At 41.3% G+C, this 18,248-nt stretch overlaps 1 protein-coding gene across 2 annotated transcripts in view; it reads left to right on the forward strand.

The window, feature by feature from the left end:
• Positions 1-17,279, forward strand: part of FBLN5 (fibulin 5) — a 48,582-nt gene extending 31,303 nt beyond the window's left edge. For both annotated transcript variants that reach the window (XM_019294017.3, XM_010394259.4), the window contains exons 5-11: positions 362-484; positions 3,250-3,366; positions 4,296-4,415; positions 7,184-7,306; positions 7,850-7,976; positions 10,804-10,999; positions 12,860-17,279. In XM_019294017.3, the coding sequence (XP_019149562.1) occupies positions 362-484; positions 3,250-3,366; positions 4,296-4,415; positions 7,184-7,306; positions 7,850-7,976; positions 10,804-10,999; positions 12,860-13,021 (968 nt within the window). In that variant the 3' untranslated portion in view covers positions 13,022-17,279. The remainder of the gene's footprint in view (positions 1-361; positions 485-3,249; positions 3,367-4,295; positions 4,416-7,183; positions 7,307-7,849; positions 7,977-10,803; positions 11,000-12,859) is intronic.
• Positions 17,280-18,248: the final 969 nt, after the last annotated feature.

The following is an 18,248-nucleotide window of genomic DNA, read 5'->3' on the forward strand; positions in this document are numbered from 1 at the left end:
TTCAGTGGGGTTGCACAGCCTCTCCCTAGGGCTGAACACTGTCCTGTAGCATGGAAATCCCAGCTCAGTGACATAGCAAATGTGGAAGTAACAAAAATTTTGAGATAATGAGAGACTTTCCTTGAGGAAAAACACTGAGAAACACTGGGTCACCTGCAAAACTGAGAGATTTGATGTGCACCCTCAGTTCTCACTGCTCTCAGATGTTTATTATTGTGAATTTTCCTTCAGGTTATGCTCATTCTCTCTACTCCTCCAAACTTGAGTTCCTTGCCCAGAGGTGGTGTACACACTGTACAGCATGAAAAATCTTTTGTTGTTGCTATTTCTAACATTTTCCTTCTGTATTTCTGTGTTGCAGATGTGGATGAATGCGCTTCAGATTCTCACCAGTGTAACCCCACCCAGATCTGCATAAATACTGAGGGGGGCTATACCTGTTCCTGCACTGAAGGCTACTGGCTGTTAGAAGGCCAGTGTTTAGGTAAAATCCTCATGGGATATGGTATCTGGGTATCTGTATATGTGTACCTGTGACTCCCTGAAATAATGTCACTAAGCACTTTTGTCAAGTACACATTTAAACCTTCAGCTCTGTGAAAAGTGTCTTTTGTCTCTGTAAGTGCCATTGGGATGCTTGGCAGAGAGACTCCCTCATGGAACAGAAATGTAGATGTAAATGCCATATGACTAGCATCATAATAGTGTAATAACTGGGCTTTTCATATTCCCAGTCTGAAGGATTCCCTTTCATATAAGGTCAATTGTCAGCGTGTATGCATAAGGATTTTTGCCCCAGCAGACCTGTCCTTTCCTTACTGTGACAGTGTGGACCTGAAGGGATCTGTATTTGATACCAAGAAATGGGACAGACAGTAAATCCTTAAAGACAACCAATTCTTTTGTTTGGGGATGAGAAAAAATTACCTCTGAACTGGGTGCCATTTCAGTATCTTCCAAGCAGTTTTATTTCAATTGTATTATTTTCCTTGCAGCAATGTCCTGTTCATCCTTTTAGCTCAGTCCTGTTGAAAAAACATCGCTCAACAAACAGCACAGGAAAACCTTTCATTACTCCTCTCCTCCAGCCCTTTCCCCTCACTTGACATGCTCATGGGATGATGATCTAGATGTTAATTTTAGGTACACAGGTAGGACCTAGGAATCAGCATACAACTGTTTTTAAGAAAAAGTTTGCCCATTATTAGTTTTTTCCCTGCAGTGCAGGCTGTTTGGTGCCAGCTCTGCAGAGCTGGACCATCCTGTCACACCTCCACTGGAAGGAGAATGGGCTTTCCCTGCCCATTCGTCCCTGGAGCATCCCCAGTTACTTTCCAGCTTTCTCCTCTCCTCTCAAATACCAATTCCACGAAGGACTCACTCATGGCTGCTTTCCTCACTACTGCAAGCAGCTGCTGTGTAATCACCTGGCAGGAACCAGGCTGAGCCCTGTCCAAGCTGGGGTCCGTGCAGCCACAGCCACTTCAGGGAGTCACTGTCTCGTAGTTCCCTGGGATAAGAAGTCTCCAAGGCTCCTGCTCCTTAATCTATGAAAAATCAACTTCTCTTGGGAAAAAAAAAGCTTGTGCTGGGGAATATACAGGCATATGTGGTAGGGTGGGGATGAGGAAGGGCAGGAAGGCAGATTCTGCTCTGCATCACCTGTTCTGTTACCCATTTACTTCTCCCAGTCACAGGCCAAATGAAAGGGTTGTGTGCAGCATTCAAGATTTGAACACAGATCTAAAATATTCTTCTGCTTGATGGTTATAGCAGAGAACTGAAATGGCTGCATTGCTGAATTGATTTGAGTACCTGCTTATGCTATTTAAAATAGGCAATAATATCCCAGTATTGCTCTATTTAAGTAATCATGGGGTGGATTATTGCAAGGCAAAGGAAAAACAAATTGTGTTTAGAGTTGCTATATTTTTCCCTAAATTTCAAAGAAGTCTCAGTTTTCCATACTTTACACTGGCTTTGGAGAAGTGATTTTTGCTGCCATAAGGCAGTAAAGGAATATTTACTGTAATCAGGGGCCCAAGTTGGGTTTAGAGACAGATTTTTTGGTGCACTGTTAGTAAATCACCGTTACAAAAACCTACACTTCTATCTGTTGGAATTATCCCCGTAAAGTTTACACAGAGGAGCCAGTGCAGCAGTATCCACATAGCCCACTCACAAGAAGCAGCCCTGTCGAAGTCCTTATCCTCAAAATGTAGCACTCTTGAGATAACAGTGCTGCAAAAGACAAAGCATGTATTTAAAATAATGCATTGTGTCAGTGCAATGAGGTATTAATTCACTTAAAATCCATGTTATTTTTGCAGGATTTGGTGAAGCCTACTGCTGGTGTACACACCACCACTGACCTGGCCTTTAGGTTATCTTGCTAACTGACTGCAGAAAATACACGGGGTTTTCTATTGCAGAAATTTAGCTTCAAAGATTTGAGAGCAGCCATTAAAAAAAAATCTCCATAAATCAAAAGCCAGTTGATACCAAAGGAAATGTTAAGCCTTTGAAAGAACAACTATTCCAGGTGCTTCATTTCAGTTCTTAGTTCTGGGGCAAAAATCTTCTAGCACTTACATATCTTAGAGCATTTTCTTGTGCTCATAGCACTCAGTTGCATGCATTGCTAATGCTGCAATTCAGCCCAAACTGCTATTTTGGCATTAAATTAACTGTTTTTACAGTCTGTAATTTGTCTTAAAAATTCATATAAAAAGAGAATGTGACTATTTAGAAAAAAAGTCTTTCAAAAATATCCTCACTAAATAAAGAAGCCTTTAGTAAAACATAGTGTTGTTCCAGCGAGTAGCTTTGGTATATGTGGAGGCAAAGAAGGTTTCTATTTTGATTCTGCCAAAATTTCGCTGCAATGTTGGCTGTGGTTGTGCTGGCGGGCTGTGCCAGCTGTCAGGTATCCTTTGAGGGAGCTGCTTAAAAGAACAGACTGGGCTGCCTGATTTACACTACACTGAACATTACAGCAATGACAATCAATTCATCAGACACACTGGTAGATGTCAGACATTAATAAAACCACATTACCACATTCTACTGGGGAGAGGTATATTTTAACTATAACTCCATATCTGAACGCCTGGAAGTTTGACTCTTACATCCATAACCAGTGTGCTGGGCTATTTCTGTGTTATCAGTACTGTTGGCTCAGTGTGCTTGCTGCTTTGTATCTCATGTGAACATGCAGACCACTGTACTTTCCATCCTTCCCACCCACAGATATCGATGAATGTCGCTACGGCTACTGCCAGCAGCTGTGCGCCAACGTGCCCGGTTCCTACTCCTGTACGTGCAACCCAGGCTTTACCCTTAATGACGACGGGAGATCGTGCCAAGGTATGAGTATGGTAAACCATGGCTGAAATCCTTTGTCCCCACTCAGTAACACCCTTAAAGCTTGCTTGGTTTTTAGAATACTAGTAACCTTCCCAGCACTGCTTTTGAAAATGTTCACAGGTTTGTTAGACAGGTATTTCATAGTTTCCCAGTACCTCAAAGGGGTTTGGGTGCAACATGACCAGTGTACCAGGAGAAATATGCACAGAGGTCCAAACCTCAATTCACTCAATTCAGTGGAATTACCAAGAGTTCAGGCACTAAATTTACTATTAAAATCTGAGGCTATGTGACCCACCTGAGACAGGAAACCTTTGTCAGTTCATTAAATCAGAGTGTCCCAAGATCCAGACTGGAGTCCTGAGATTAGACTACCTTTTGCTGTGATGTGCTACCTCAAAGTCAACACGACCTCTTCACAGCCTCCCTAGCAAAGCAGCGAGCATCTTCCCACATGCTGCAGGAAAAGGTCTGTGCTAATGATGCCCAGAAGCTGCTAATGTCCTACCAGGAAAAAAATACTGGTTTTGCCTTAGCCCGAGGTTTCCATAAGGACCCCTTGCATTATCTTTCTCAGGAAAATCCTGCTGCATTTTTTCTCAGGTCTGTTATGACAATATTGGTTCAATGGTTTTCAAATTGGGTAAGGAGAGAAATATTTATAATAAAAATTTCATCCCCATCTTCCATGGTATTTTTTTTATTGAAGACATTCCCAAAATACTTTACTTCCATACATGCTGCGTTTCCAACATGCTATTCCCAGGCATCAGCCTGAATCCAAATAAACAACACTGACTTGGTTATATTTTCTCAGAACAAATCATTCTGACTGTACAGCTAATGTCTTTGAAATGCCATGCAGTAAAAAAAAAGAAAATGGAGTTTGGGGAGAAGTCACTGATGAATTTGGCATTGGTTTCCCATAGATGTGAATGAATGTACAAGTGAAAACCCTTGCACTCAGACCTGCGTCAACACCTACGGCTCTTTTCTCTGCCGCTGTGAACCTGGCTATGAACTGGAAGCTGATGGAGTTAACTGCAGTGGTAACTGTCTTTATTTATTGTTTTGGTTTCTTTAATTCTATTATGTTTACTTTTTCAAAGGTATTGTTTTGTACATACTTTTAAAAAATTTTTTTGCCTTGGTCCATGGTAGCAGCAGGAAAGCTGAAATTCATATGATCCTCTTTCCAGCTAGAGCACACAGCAAATACCCAGAAAAGCTCAGTGGAGGAGGGCTGCAAATGGTTTTAAAGAAATAAGCTAAATATTCAAAAGCTCCAAGGTAACAGCAAAACATAAGAAAGCACTTTGTAATGCTGAACAGGAAGCTTTGTTAGAGCAAGTAGAGATAGTCCTAGAACATTCTTCCATGATTAAAGAAATACTTTCTGTTAAGCACTTTTCCATTTGTCTGTTGAATGCATGTATTCCTCTTGCTCTTAACCACTGCTCACTTCTGCCTGAAACCTTCCCCAGTTTCCCCTGTATGGCTCTGGCTTCACTTTAGTAACAATATATGATTTCTTAGTACAGTTATTGCTGATCTGTTCAGCACACAGCAGAATAAATTGTGCTTATGTCACTGTACTTTTTCCTCTCTGCTTTTTAAAAAATTTTATTATTTTAATTGAAGGCAAAACTTATTTCTTTGCTTATTGTCCCCTCAGCCTGATAAAATTAGAGAATTCGGCCAATATTTCTTGGAAGGAAAAATGCACTGGAAAATACTTGAGTTTTAATTTACAGTAAACAGATGTAACATGCTGTTTCTGAGAGAGAAGATATGTGAGATGCAGTGTACATGATTAGTGTTTCCCAAGATATTTTTCCTGCAAACTTCCTTGTTATAAGGGAAAGAATAAATATTAAATATCTAAAGGTTCTTAAGCATTAAACATTTAGACTGCAACATCTAACTTAGTGTTCTGTTTTCTAATGGAATTTGTTCTTCTAAGTTAGACTCCTGAATGTTTTTTATGTGCTGACCTCCTGAGCTACCTGGGGATCTGAACCAGATAAGTTCATTGCAATGCCCAATAAGGTGGTGCTTGAGCCTCATCCATGTCAGACAGTTAAGCCAGAAAAAGGGACATTCCACCACCCAGATAGAGAGCAGAAAATCTTTTCCTGACAATCTTGTGCAAGCAAATGTTTGACAAAGCAGGTCAAGCTTCTCTGGATGAGCTGCTTCCACTTCACAGGCAATCACTAGACATCTGAGGCTCACAAAAGGAATGCCTGGTTAGGAGGACACTCTTATGAGACACTCAGGACTCAGATTTACTTCAACAGGAGCAGGGTTAGTCCATGGACTAGCAGCCAACTTACCTTGAAGTTGGGAGGCTTCTTGCCCCAATTCAAGGAGAGAGGGAGAGATTTCAACCTGGCTTTCCCAACATCATCATTATTTTCTAATCACAGAGGTCTTCCAAGTGCATTAGATGTGCTCTGAAATGACAACCATCTTGTTGTCTGCACATAGTCAGCAGAATGCCAGGAGCATTTAGGAACACTGTGGGCTCAGCAGCAGAAATGTAGGACCCTCGGGGCTCTAAGTCCCTCAGCACTTGACAGCAGCCAAGCACCAGTTATATGAATCCAATATGCTGGAGGTCGGGGCTAGGATGCCAGAGGGTGGTTGATATCTCAGTCACATTACGGAGTCAGCCCTCAGTCCATGTGTTTTCAGGAAGGTGTTTATTTCAGTGAACTCACTGGGGAAACTCACACAATAACAGGATTATGTAGGTGTAGAGTTCCTTTCATCTCCCTTTTGATAATCTGATTTCAGCCCTAAAGCCACTTGGATATATTTGGACTCCAAATACTTTCCAATCCATCTGCACTAAACACCAGAAGTGGATAAATGGACTGAGCCCAACTTAGAAGAAAGGGAAATTCATTCTGAAGAGTAAAAGTGATTTGCCTGGGAGAGTCAACATGTCAAAGCTGGGAATAAGAACTTGGGAGTTCCTGGCTGGAACTCTGGCCTTTGTTTCTTTCTTCCCCTGAATGGGGAAATAAGGAAATGATTAGTGGCAGCCTCCCTCAGCCTAGTGCCTTTGCATGTGTTTTCCCCTCGGTCAGCCATGCCTCCATGTGCAGCTCTGAAGTTCGTCTTTCTCACTTGAGCACAGCTCTGCAGAACACAATGACTGGTCAATCCATGAGTGCAAGGGGAAAGAGCACAGTTTCTGCTTTCAGTCAGATATTTTGACAGACTGCCTAGCTTCCTGGGTATCTGAGAGAGGGCTGGGCCTTCCAGTATGTCTGACCCAGGGTGGGATGAGCTCTTGTAGTCTTGCTGGAATGACTTGGAAATAACTGACTAGAGGCTAAGAAACATAAAAGAGACAGGGCTGGCTGCAGGAGTTCTGCTGGAACCCATGTGGCCCTGGGAAAGTGAAGCTTACTCTCCAAAAAAGAGGAAAAAAAACCAAAAAAAAAAAGAAAAGAAAACTACTGCCAAGTCTTTCCTTTTAAATTACAGTTGCAGTTTTGTTGTCAGAGTATCTCTGACGTAAAACAGAAATGAAAACATGGCCAACTGGTGACAGGTATTAGAAAAGAAAAATAAATAAATAAAAGACATACATTGTGTTCAGCAGCAGCTTTGGTTTCCTTAGGAAAAAAGTGTTTAACCAAGAACTTGTATAGCATTTTGTCAGGTTGCTGCAGAGTTCTAGGGAGCTGGACAGTGCCAGCCTCCAGCTGAGGTGATGGGCAGGTAGTCTGGATGGCTACCTGCCCACAGGACTGCTCTTTTGACAGTAAAGCCAAAGACACTAAACTTTGTTTTACCACTGCAGACATGGACGAATGCAGCTTCTCAGAGTTCCTCTGCCAGCACGAATGTGTGAACGGGCCTGGTTCCTACTACTGTACCTGTCCTTCAGGGTATAACTTGCTTGACGATAGTAGAAGCTGCCAAGGTAAGAACATTCCTGCACTGAGTAAAACCTGAGGGGACCAGAAAATAGATCCTGTGTCTAGAAAGAGGTTTTCAAGAATTGAGATGCTTGGTCCTGGAATTGCACAGTGAAGTACTTGTAGGGGCCAATTATGCAATTCTGGTAAGAATGTCATCACGTGAATATTCCAGCTGAGGTGAATTGGTGTGTTGTTTTAAGTAAGACTTTATTGACTAGGAAACAGCTACACAGGAAAGACCTCAAATGCTCTCCCCTCTGCTGCACATCTCTACTTTTCCCATTCTCTAGGGTCAGAGCATTTGAGCAGCCAATTCCTTTCCGGTTTTTTTGCAGCATTTAGCATGTGGGAGCACTCTAATAAGCAGAAATGAATGAAGTAAAAACTGTTCTTAGAAGAGGGATCAGTTATAAAAAGGCCACCTCTTGTGGTGCAAGAGTTTTATGAATTTTGGGCTAATTCCCTAAGATGCAAACTGGTTTGTAGGATTGGTATCTTGTACATATTTCCCTGCTTTAGCCTTTCTCTCATTCCTTGTGTTTTAGATATCAATGAATGTGAAATAAGAAACTTCACCTGCACTTCACAGCAAACATGTTTCAATATCCCAGGAGAATATAAATGTTTAGACCCAGTACGATGCGAGGAGCCTTATCTCCAAATTAATGAGAAGTGAGTAACATACCCACAGCCACAAAAGCAAATTCTATCTGTGAGAGTTGTATCCAAATAAGCTGCAATTTTACAACACAGCCATGAAGTCTGTCTAAAGAGCTATACATACATGCTGCTGCTGCATTTACCACTGGTAAGCTTTTATAAAAATAAATTGCAATTCCTTACCAGGTCACCAGGTGTGACATGATATGGTATCATGCTCAGATGTATGTGAAGTTAGACTGGAAAAACAGGTATCAGTTAGTTGAGAAAACAGCAAGGCTTGTGATGTAATAAGAGACGTTTACTTACATTACTCACTGACTTCACATATACTCAAATGCAGCCTGTTTATCAGTAGGAATATTTCCTGCAAATGGTAACTAGCTTATGCCTGGGAAGTACCTTAACACATTAGATGATAGTTAGAGCAGGATACAAATAGTTTCTTACTGCTTAAAGGTTAAAAGTTCTGAATAGTTCACAGACTGATCCGCTTTGCCCAGAAATCGTGTATGTCTGGATGGGGCTGTTAGCACTGTTACTGTCTCAATTGGGAATCATTTGAACAAGCAAAAAAAAAAAATCCTACATTTCTAAAAATTGCCCATTTCTTTTACATTTTTGTATGTATTTTCTGGGGCTCAAAATATTTCAATTCCAAACTGATCTTGATATATTGCAGTCCCTATTATTTCATCCACAGTGTTTGCACTAACCCAATTACCTGGAATTGCCTGGTAGCCCCATGTATTTTATAGAAAGGCAAGAGATGAATAATTAGCTTCTTTCCTTTATACTTTATTCATGTCTTTACATTGCTTTCTCAACTAGGGCAGCTGAAGAGTGGACACATAGTGTTTGTCTAGTTCTGGGTTTACCTACCTTCAGAGGTGGTAGTCTTAAACTGGAATTTGAAATAACTGAATCCTCTGTATCTAAATTCCCCAGAGCCCAACTACAGAGACCTTGCAGAGCAGCTTGCACCAGAACTCTTGACCTCTGAGCTTTGTGTTTGGTGGCTTTGGCTCACGTCTAGATGGGACTGCACTTAATTTGTGACATATGTCTAGAAGTGGTCAGTATAAAAGCCAAGTGAATTCCTTGCATCTGTGTTTTCTGTGGAAGGAATTGGGTGTTCATAATGCCAGGAGCCTCTTGATGGGGGCCATGCCAGAGGCACTGTCTGAAATTGATGTCAGTAGTGGAGGTTATAGAAAAAATAGTCAAAAAGACCCATGCCCCAACATGTCAATTCCCCCAACATGGCTTTTATAAAGGGATATCCTGCCTCACAACTTTATTAGAGTTCTCTGAAGAAATCAGCAGCATGTGGGGCACATGGACTGATGCAGTCTCTTTGCATTTCCAAAGGCTTCTGAAAAGACCCTCACATAGTTACTATGGAAGTTAAGCAGTCCTAAGTAACAGAGAAAAGTCCCTGAAACAGAAGAATAAGAGGCTGAAAGACAAAAATTAAACAGAGGATAGTATTAAATTGTCAAGTTTCACACGGAAGTTCTGCAGAGGTCTGAGCTGGACCTACTTGGTCCATCATAAGCAACCTGGGAGAAAGAATAAACCATGATACAGGCAAAGTCTGCAACCATATCTGAAGACAGTAGATAAAAGACTGGGTAGAAAAATATTGCAAAATAAACCTCAATGACTGTGCAATAAAAATGGCAGATAAAATTCAGTGTAGATTAATTTAAAGTAAAAAGACAATACCAGATTAACAAATTAAATAAGGAGCACTTATCTGATCATAATCCATCCAAACTGAGATTTGAGAGTTGTTCTAGTTCCATGAACTGCTGTACTCACTAGAGATCAGAAAAGCAATCTGAATTTCAAGTGTAAATAGGTAGAGAATATCCTTGGAGTACATGCTATTGTGTACCACATCTTTAAGACTGTGCAGTTCCTTCCCCTTCTGTCAAAAGAAATATAACTGGATAAAGGTTCATAAGAAGCAATGAGGATGATCAAAAGTATGGAATAGCTTCCTTGTGATGAACTAAGCTCTAAGTTAGAACCCTTCAGCCATGAACAGGGTCAAATACAAAGCCCTGAGATGTCTGAGGAGGATGAGCAGGGATTGACTGGCTGCTCTCCTTTCAGCTGGGAGCATCAGATGAAGTCAGAAAGAGGCCATGCAGATAGGGATGAAGGGGGCTGTGGAGCTCCTGGCCACAGCGGGCTGTTGATGCCGAATATTCATGTGGGTGTAAGGGGAAGCTGGAACAGCTGATGGCTAAGAAACGCATTAATAGCTGATGAATACAAAGAAAATATTTTGTCTCAAGGATTCCCTGAGTCACAAACAATTGGAGACTGTTGATGGAAGTGTCGTATGCTTGGCTTGCTGTCCTCTTCTTTCTTAAGGCTCTGCATTTGATGTTAGAGCTTTGGTTTGATCCAGGATGTCTACTGTATGTTTTCATGTAGTATACAAAAAAAGATCACTACATTTATGCAGCACTATCAGTGAAGTGAATTATTAATATTATTTTGGGGACAGTTCAGTTTAAATTACTATCAGAACAAATATGTACCAAGTATTCTGCACCTGCAGAGCTGCTTCAAAGAAAGTTCACATTTTTGAGTGATCTAAGGAAAATGCCAAGGTATTTTGGCCTAGAAGAAAAAGGAGGCAGGATATAGGCCAGAGTAGCAAAACAGAGAATACTAAAAGTGAGAAAATTCATTACAAGTTTCATGGATTCTTTTAGCTGCTCAACAACATTCTTTATTTATTTATGCACCTGTCTTAGCATATAAAGAATCAAATATTACAGCAGTTTTAACCCCTGATGACAATTCTATCTCTGACAATCAGCCGCTGCATGTGTCCAGCTGAAAACCCCGGATGCAGAGATCAGCCGTTCACCATCCTGTACAGAGTGATGGATATGGTGTCTGGGAGGTCTGTGCCTTCAGACATTTTTCAGATGCAAGCAACAACTCGCTACCCTGGAGCCTATTACATCTTCCAAATCAAATCAGGGAACGAGGGCAGGGAATTCTACATGCGGGTAAGTCTAGCGCTCACTGGGGGAAAACATTAGTTAGCTGTATATCCTGATAGCAGAACTAAGCTTTTCATGACTATCATTTAAAGCTTCAGTATGAGGCATTTTTTACACACAGACATGCAGAGCAGTGTGCTGATCTGCAGGAACTGCTGGATCTCTCAGGAGAGTAACCTACCCAAAGTAAACATGCTTCTCCTAAGAGACAGTAGGTTTAGGAAAGCCCAGAGCTATACCTATGTCTAAGAATAGCTCAGGTCTCCCAAGCTCAAGAGAAACTATTGTGCCAAGCTGTTTTTTATTTGATGGACAACCAGCAATTGTCACTGAAAGATTCAGTGTTTCTTGTCTGTTTTATTAAACTCTTCATTGGAAATTGAAACATGTGAAAAGCAAAAAAGTAAGCAAAAACCCCACCCCTTTATGTCAACAATTGACTTTCTGGGTTCTTTGCTTTCATTTGTTATGAATTTTTTCACTGAGAACACACATTTTATGTAGATACTGTTAGAGAAAATGTAATTACCTGGGCTTTTTTAATCTGTTTTCCTCAGAAGATCTCTCTGTTCCCCAGTCATCTTTGCCACACCACTGACATGCAGAGATTTCAGAAGTGTCAGGAGAGAATGGGGTACATCCACAAGGGACGGTGACGCTCAGGAGGTTGATTTTCAGCTCTAGGCAAAACCTGGCTCAGACACTCACATTAAGTCTTGTTCTGTGGCTACTGAAGGTTCCCATCCCTCACGGACATGGGTAGTGGGATAGATTCCAGGACATATTTCTCTCAAGAACCTCAGATTCCCACTGTAAGAAAAGGAAAATATTTCAAAATCCTGAATGGACAAGTGGTCCCATTACGTTACAATAATTTACATCTCACAAGAGCTTTCCTGTTGCAAAGTCATTACCGATCCCACTGACCTTTTCCCCTCATCTGGGCCGATCCAGCAGGTGCTGAAGCCCCAGCTCCCATCCCCATTGCCCAAGCCTGCTGGTTCCATTGATTTACCACGTCATTCCCTGGGCAGTAGGTGGGCAGGGTCACATGGGAGGGACACTGTGACCTTGCTGAGGCACCAGGACCCAGTCTGGCACGGACCAGGCAACACACCCAGCACCTCCTCATGGCTATGTTGGCTTTGCCTGATCAAAGGTAACAAACACCCAGTTTTGGGGTAAAACAGGACCCACTGTGTCTACGTAAGTTCCCGATGCAAAACAAACTGCAGTTGGTTTTAACATCAGCAGGTCTGATTTTTAAATGCACATAATCCACTGTTCTGGTCAGATATTGCAAAGCTTCCATTTATTGAAGGACTGGTTTTCTGAAGTGCTATCGCATATTCAAAGCTCTCTTTGGAGGGTGAGGTTTGTGCCTCTAACATACACAATGTACCACAAACCTGGACCCCATCCACATGAGAACACCTGTTCTCCAAGTTCTGTTAACATAACCCTTTCTGGGTGTTCGCTGCTTCACAGTAACACTGTCCTTTACATCAAACTAAAGAGTACCTCAAACAAACAAACAAACAAACAAACAGGTATCATTACTTGTTTATACCCTAAATCCATGTTTTCATCTTTTTTCTTTCTTGGGCAATAGCAAGTGTCTATGTTCAATAGCCACTTTAATGTGCAGGGCTCCCAAAGGCTTTACAAACTGTAGAAGGTGATAGTTCATGCAAAACACTGAAAAGAAGCCAAATGCTGAAATGAAATTCTGTCCCATCAATTGCAGTGGTTTCAAACAATGCAACAGAAAACACCTATTTTGGCTGCTTGAAGACTGTAGTGAGACAGTAGGTTTGAAGAACCAGTTTTGGCAATCTCACTTGCTTTCTCTTGTTTTGTGCACAGCAAACGGGACCTATCAGTGCTACTCTGGTGATGACCCGCCCTGTGAAGGGGCCCCGTACTATTGAGTTGGACTTGGAAATGATCACTGTTAACACTGTCATCAACTTCAGAGGAAGCTCTGTCATCCGGCTGAGGATATTCGTATCACAGTACTCCTTCTAAACCTCGAGTTTGTGCCCTGGAAACACTAAGCCAAAAGAGACAGTTCCTCCTCTGCAGAACTCTCTCCTCAAAAGCCAGTACATATAGCAGCTCCAGACCAAATCACTATTTCCACAGACCCGGTCACCTATGCCTGTCTGAGCAGGGAGGCCTCTTCATGCACAGTCCCTACCAGGATGCAGACATCTGAAGATGTATTGTCAGCAGATCCCATATGATTCTCTATGTGGTCATGTATTTTAAGGACTCTTCTTCTCACTGTAAACACTTCTAGGGCATGAGTCTATGTGAAAGACTGTGAACCTTTGTAGCTCCAAGGCTGCTTAGCAGAAAGCACCAAAGAAACTGAGGGAAAAGCTGGCTTTTGCAATCTTGCCTTTTTTTAACCTTTTTTTTCGTTATAAATGAAAAGCAGACAAACAAGCAGAAACAGAAACAAAAAACTCACCTATTGAAACTAGGGACCTCAGAAGTCCTAATTTGCATTCCCAGTTATCTCTGGAATTATCAGTCAAGCACTTTGTTTCAATTCACCCTGCATTTGTCTTAGTTTCACCTGTTTTTTCTTTCATTCTATTTTATAGTTAAAATTCATTGTAAATTCATTCCAAAAAACCATGTTGTACTATGTAATCTTTTGCTTTCTGACAAAGTGTCACATGTTTGGGTTCCTTTCTGTATTAAATCTTTCCATATAACAGAGTTCACAGAAATCTATCACTGGATGGTGTGTTTTACAACATTTAGGATTTTATGCTTATTTACACTCAAGATCTTTGACAGAGGCCTCCACTACCAAAATAGTGTCCAGCGTAAGTAGGGACTTGAGAGCAGATTAAGAATCAGAATTTTATTTTTCCCTGTTTTCTTGAGTGTGATAGTTGCAAACAGTTTGTAATGGCTACAAAGTAGTAATACTAACTCTGTAGTTATGGCTGCAATTAATCTCCTGTTCAAAGACCACTCAGGTTAGACCTGTCCAAATTCCTTCAAAAAATACAAATTGTTCTTTTCACTTGCAGTCTCTCTCCTACACTTCTAACATGAGGGGAAATAGCTGAAAAGGACCAGGACCAGTCTTATTCATGCTTCTACCACAAAGCAGACCAGACTATACCAGTACCTCAATCTCAAACAATGGGATCCCACAGTTTCCATGGGCATTGTCTTCTCAGGTATAACTGCTGTAACCAATAGAAAGTTTCTTCTAAAGTCTAATCTGCATCTCCATTGTAATCTGTTGCTTTTTAGCCTACTTCCAGTAGAAACTGAGAACCGTTTATCTACCCCTCTGCAGCAGTCTAACGTGTCTGAAGACTGTTGTCATGTCTCCCCTCAGACTGTTCTTCTCTAGTCTAAACAAACCCAATTCTTTTGGTCTTTCCTCATGTATCACATTTTCTGGACCTTTGATCATTCTCGTTGCTCTCATCTGGATTCTCTCCAGTTGGTTCACATCTTTTTTGAAGTGCAGTGCCCAAAACTGTGAAAAGTATTCCAGCTGAGGCTTCTCAGTGCTAAGCTAAATCTATATATATGTTTAACAGTTTGAAAAAAAATTTAAAATTGTATAGTTGGAAGGTATAATGTGTGTTGAAGCCACTGGCACTTTGGTCTTTTATTATAATAAGGTGAGGGTTTATATGCCTTGTTCTTAAATTTGTCTGAAACAAGCTCTTTTGCTTTGTTTTTTCCTTACTGGCTTATTTGCTCTCTAGCACTGCTAGGACAGGAAGGATAATCTTCGCGTTGTCTTTTGAGAACTGGAAGTGCTTAGTGCTACCTGGGAGAAGGAGTTTACAAAGACTATCATGTGAGCAACTAGGAGCCGAGTAGCAGCATTATGTGAAGTCTTCATTGAAGTGGAGTATTAAATGAGAGAATAAAGACTTAGAAAGTTACTACAACACAGACTGCATGACACAGTCAGAAAACAGACTCTTGTTCCTAGTAAGCTATGTGAATCAGTAGAGACTCTGCTCTTTTTCCCTGTACTCAGCTTGAAGGAAGCCCTGATGCTCTCAGCAATGAAACACTGAGTTTAGCAGCTTCCATTTCTTAATGATTTAAAGGTTTTCTCTCTGCTGCCACAACATCCTGGGATGCTGTGGCTCAGAGCTCTGTCCTGTATTGTAAAAACAAAAAGGCTGAAGACTGACTCCAGGGTTTAGTGGGCCAAGCTGAAGGCAGAAAGCCAGTGAGTTTTATGAGCAGCCGACTGGAGGAGATAAATGCAGAGGAAATGGGCAGAGAAATATCAGAAACAAGAATTTGTTTCCTGAGTGTATCATGGCTCATCAAATACCACAGTCTTGGAGGGAAAAATAGAGATGATCAGGAAGGAGGAATGGTAGTTTATAACCATGGGACTAAAAGTGCTCCTGTTCCAGATGATGGAAATAAAGCATGGGAAACATGCAGGCTCTGGTGGACCAGAGAGCAGCCGAGGGACAGGCAAGGTCTTGCACTGAAGATGTCCAACTCTTAAAATGCTGACAGCTTTTCCAGTGCTTAAAATCCCCTCTTCTTCTCTTAAAATCCCCTTTTTGTGCCCCTATGTTATGGCTTCTTCATGTCTAGCTGAGGAGTCCTCTCTTCTTACCACCACATCACCTCCTGGAGTGGAAGCACACCCTGTTAGACACCAGACAGTTTGTCACTTCTGGCCTGTTCTCCCACAGCCCCCACATACCAACCTGATTTAACCCTAATTCAGAAACATCAAAACCCAGAGGAATTTCATAACAAAACACTTTGTTAAAAGAGTAAAGCTTGAATGCTTGGTTTTAGCAGGGTCCAGCAAATACTCATAAAACAGTATTACACTTTCTATATAAACATTCTGCGCCTTAAAAAAAAAGTGGAAAGTCTGGAAACAAAGGAATTCAGCCACTTCTCAACCGCCATAACATCTTTCATCACTCACTATCACTCCAGCCAACTTAAACTTTGCCAAAATATATGCCAGTCTCAAAATAATAAATTACTAGCAGTTTATAACATCTAAACTCTCTGTTTCCTAGTCAGGGGTCTGTTTTCAATAGACTATCGCAGACTCAAGTATTACAGCAATTCTCACCAAATTAAAAAAGATGACTATGCATGTCAGAGTTTTACAGCATGAAAGTTAAAAATGCAAACTTGCAACTGCTGCTTATATTCATGTTCTTCTTTGAGGCCAGGACTCCTCAAAAGCAGACAGAATTCCAGGTCTGCTCAGAAAATGATTCTTTATTCTAACCCACTGCTGAGGATTTTCTAACATGAAGAGTTTTACCATATGGTTAATGGCCAGTATTCTGACCAGCACCAGAGCAGGGCACAGACCCTGGTCTGGGTGTGTGTGACTTCCCTCTGGCTCTGCTTGCTCAGGCTGGCAGAGCTGTTCCCTTGCCAAGCAGGGAAGGGACAGCTCTTTGCCTCTCCTGCCTGTCAGCTGTGATGTCTGTTTGAACATAGGTCCTCAGCAGAAAGACTGCCCTCCACTATGTGTTTGAACAGCACCTATTGCCAGTGCAATAACTGGAATAAAGGTAAAAGAAAGCAGATATGGCAGTAATCTTTGATACAGATCACAATGATTGGGAAGGAGAAGCTATTCTGATAAATGAACAAAGTGATTCATGCTAGTTGGGTTAGGTGCCAGAGGGAGTAGAATGGGTCCTATCATCTGGCTTATTTGAGATATTTTTAGGGAATTGACTTTTTTGACACAGACAACAAAATGTTATTTCACCCAAGAGTTTCCTGGATCCCACAGAACTGCTTTTCAACTGGTGATTCTCTCTGACTACAATAACTTTGTTAAAAATAACTAAACTTCTTTTGAGAACCTGGTCACCCACAATCACTGAGTGTAGTGTCCAGGGCCATTCATACAGAGCTCTCTCCTCTTCAGTTGGGGGCCTGTATTCATATTTACATTTTTTTTGACTTAGCCTTCAGAAGAGACAGCTTTTATTGTCTCGTAAACATGGTATCAGCATCAGCAGAACTTGCATATTAATTTTTCTCTGTCTAGAGCAGAACAATACAATCAGTACAGTTTGTGGTCATGCAAGTTCTCCAGTCTGGCTTATTCACAAAATATGCTACTGAATATCCTCCGCAGCATGTAGCTGTATTAGAACACAATGAAAATGTCATAGCATAAAGATGTTTAAAAAAAGAAAGGAATAAAAGTATGCCCTAATGTTATTCAATCCTGACAGGCATTATTGTCAAAATAAATCTCTATCCTGGATGGACAAAACCCTCATCTGGTGTTAATCTGCATGACTGATGCTTTTCAATGAAAAGATAACAAGTGTCCTTAGAATCTTCCCTGTGTATGTGTAAAGCACTGCACACATATCTGTATACAAGAGAATTTACAGAAGCTACAGAAGTGGTAGTGTGGCTCTGCATTTGGAAGTCAAAGAGCTGTAAGACAACATGGCACAAGCAAATTCTGTTTCCTCATCTGACCCAAGTCCAGACAAGTGATTTACACTCGTTACCTTTTGCTGCTCTAAGTCTTTGAACCAATTTTGAATAGCTTAACCGCAAAGCAGGTGCCATGCATGAAGACTGAGGATGATGGCCATAACTAGACTTTTGGAGATTCTGCAGAAAGCCTGCCCCAGAAAGGTGACACGTGCTGAAGGGTCAGTGCAACAGGGAGTGTAATGGTCCAGAGGTATTTGTGTGGGGATGTCAGGGATAGCTGACTGCTATCTGCACCTGCCTCTTTCCTCACCTGTTTCAGTGCAGAGTGTAACTGAAGATTTTAACTGTGCACATCAGATGTGGAAATCTCACCTATTCCCATTCTTAGCTCAAACTTCGGAGATCCCTCTAGTGGTTTGCAAGCTGATCCCCCTGGGTAACTCAACTAATACTGGTGAAGCCACACGAGGGAGAGTTTGGGTACAACTTCTACACCAGGAAGTAAATAATGATGCAGTAACCTCAGTGTAAGAATTGAGGAATGTATATGAGTAGCAAAGGGATCTATAGGAAACACTTCAGCAATGAAGAACTCCTGAAATATTCAGTCTCAATTCCCTTTTCCTTATCCCAGAGGTCACTCATTTTCCCTTTGGGGTTTGTCCTGGACAAATGATCTAATTATGGTCATGCACTGCAAGCACATGCTGAGTGAGCTCCACTTCTTCTCTGGCACTACTTAACACTTTTTATTTTGCTTTTTGGAGATCACTTGTAGGCTATTCATCTTTTCTAGGGC

Source organism: Corvus cornix, chromosome 5 (assembly GCF_000738735.6).
Source record: "Corvus cornix cornix isolate S_Up_H32 chromosome 5, ASM73873v5, whole genome shotgun sequence".
In the NCBI taxonomy this organism is placed as follows: Eukaryota; Metazoa; Chordata; class Aves; order Passeriformes; family Corvidae; genus Corvus; species Corvus cornix.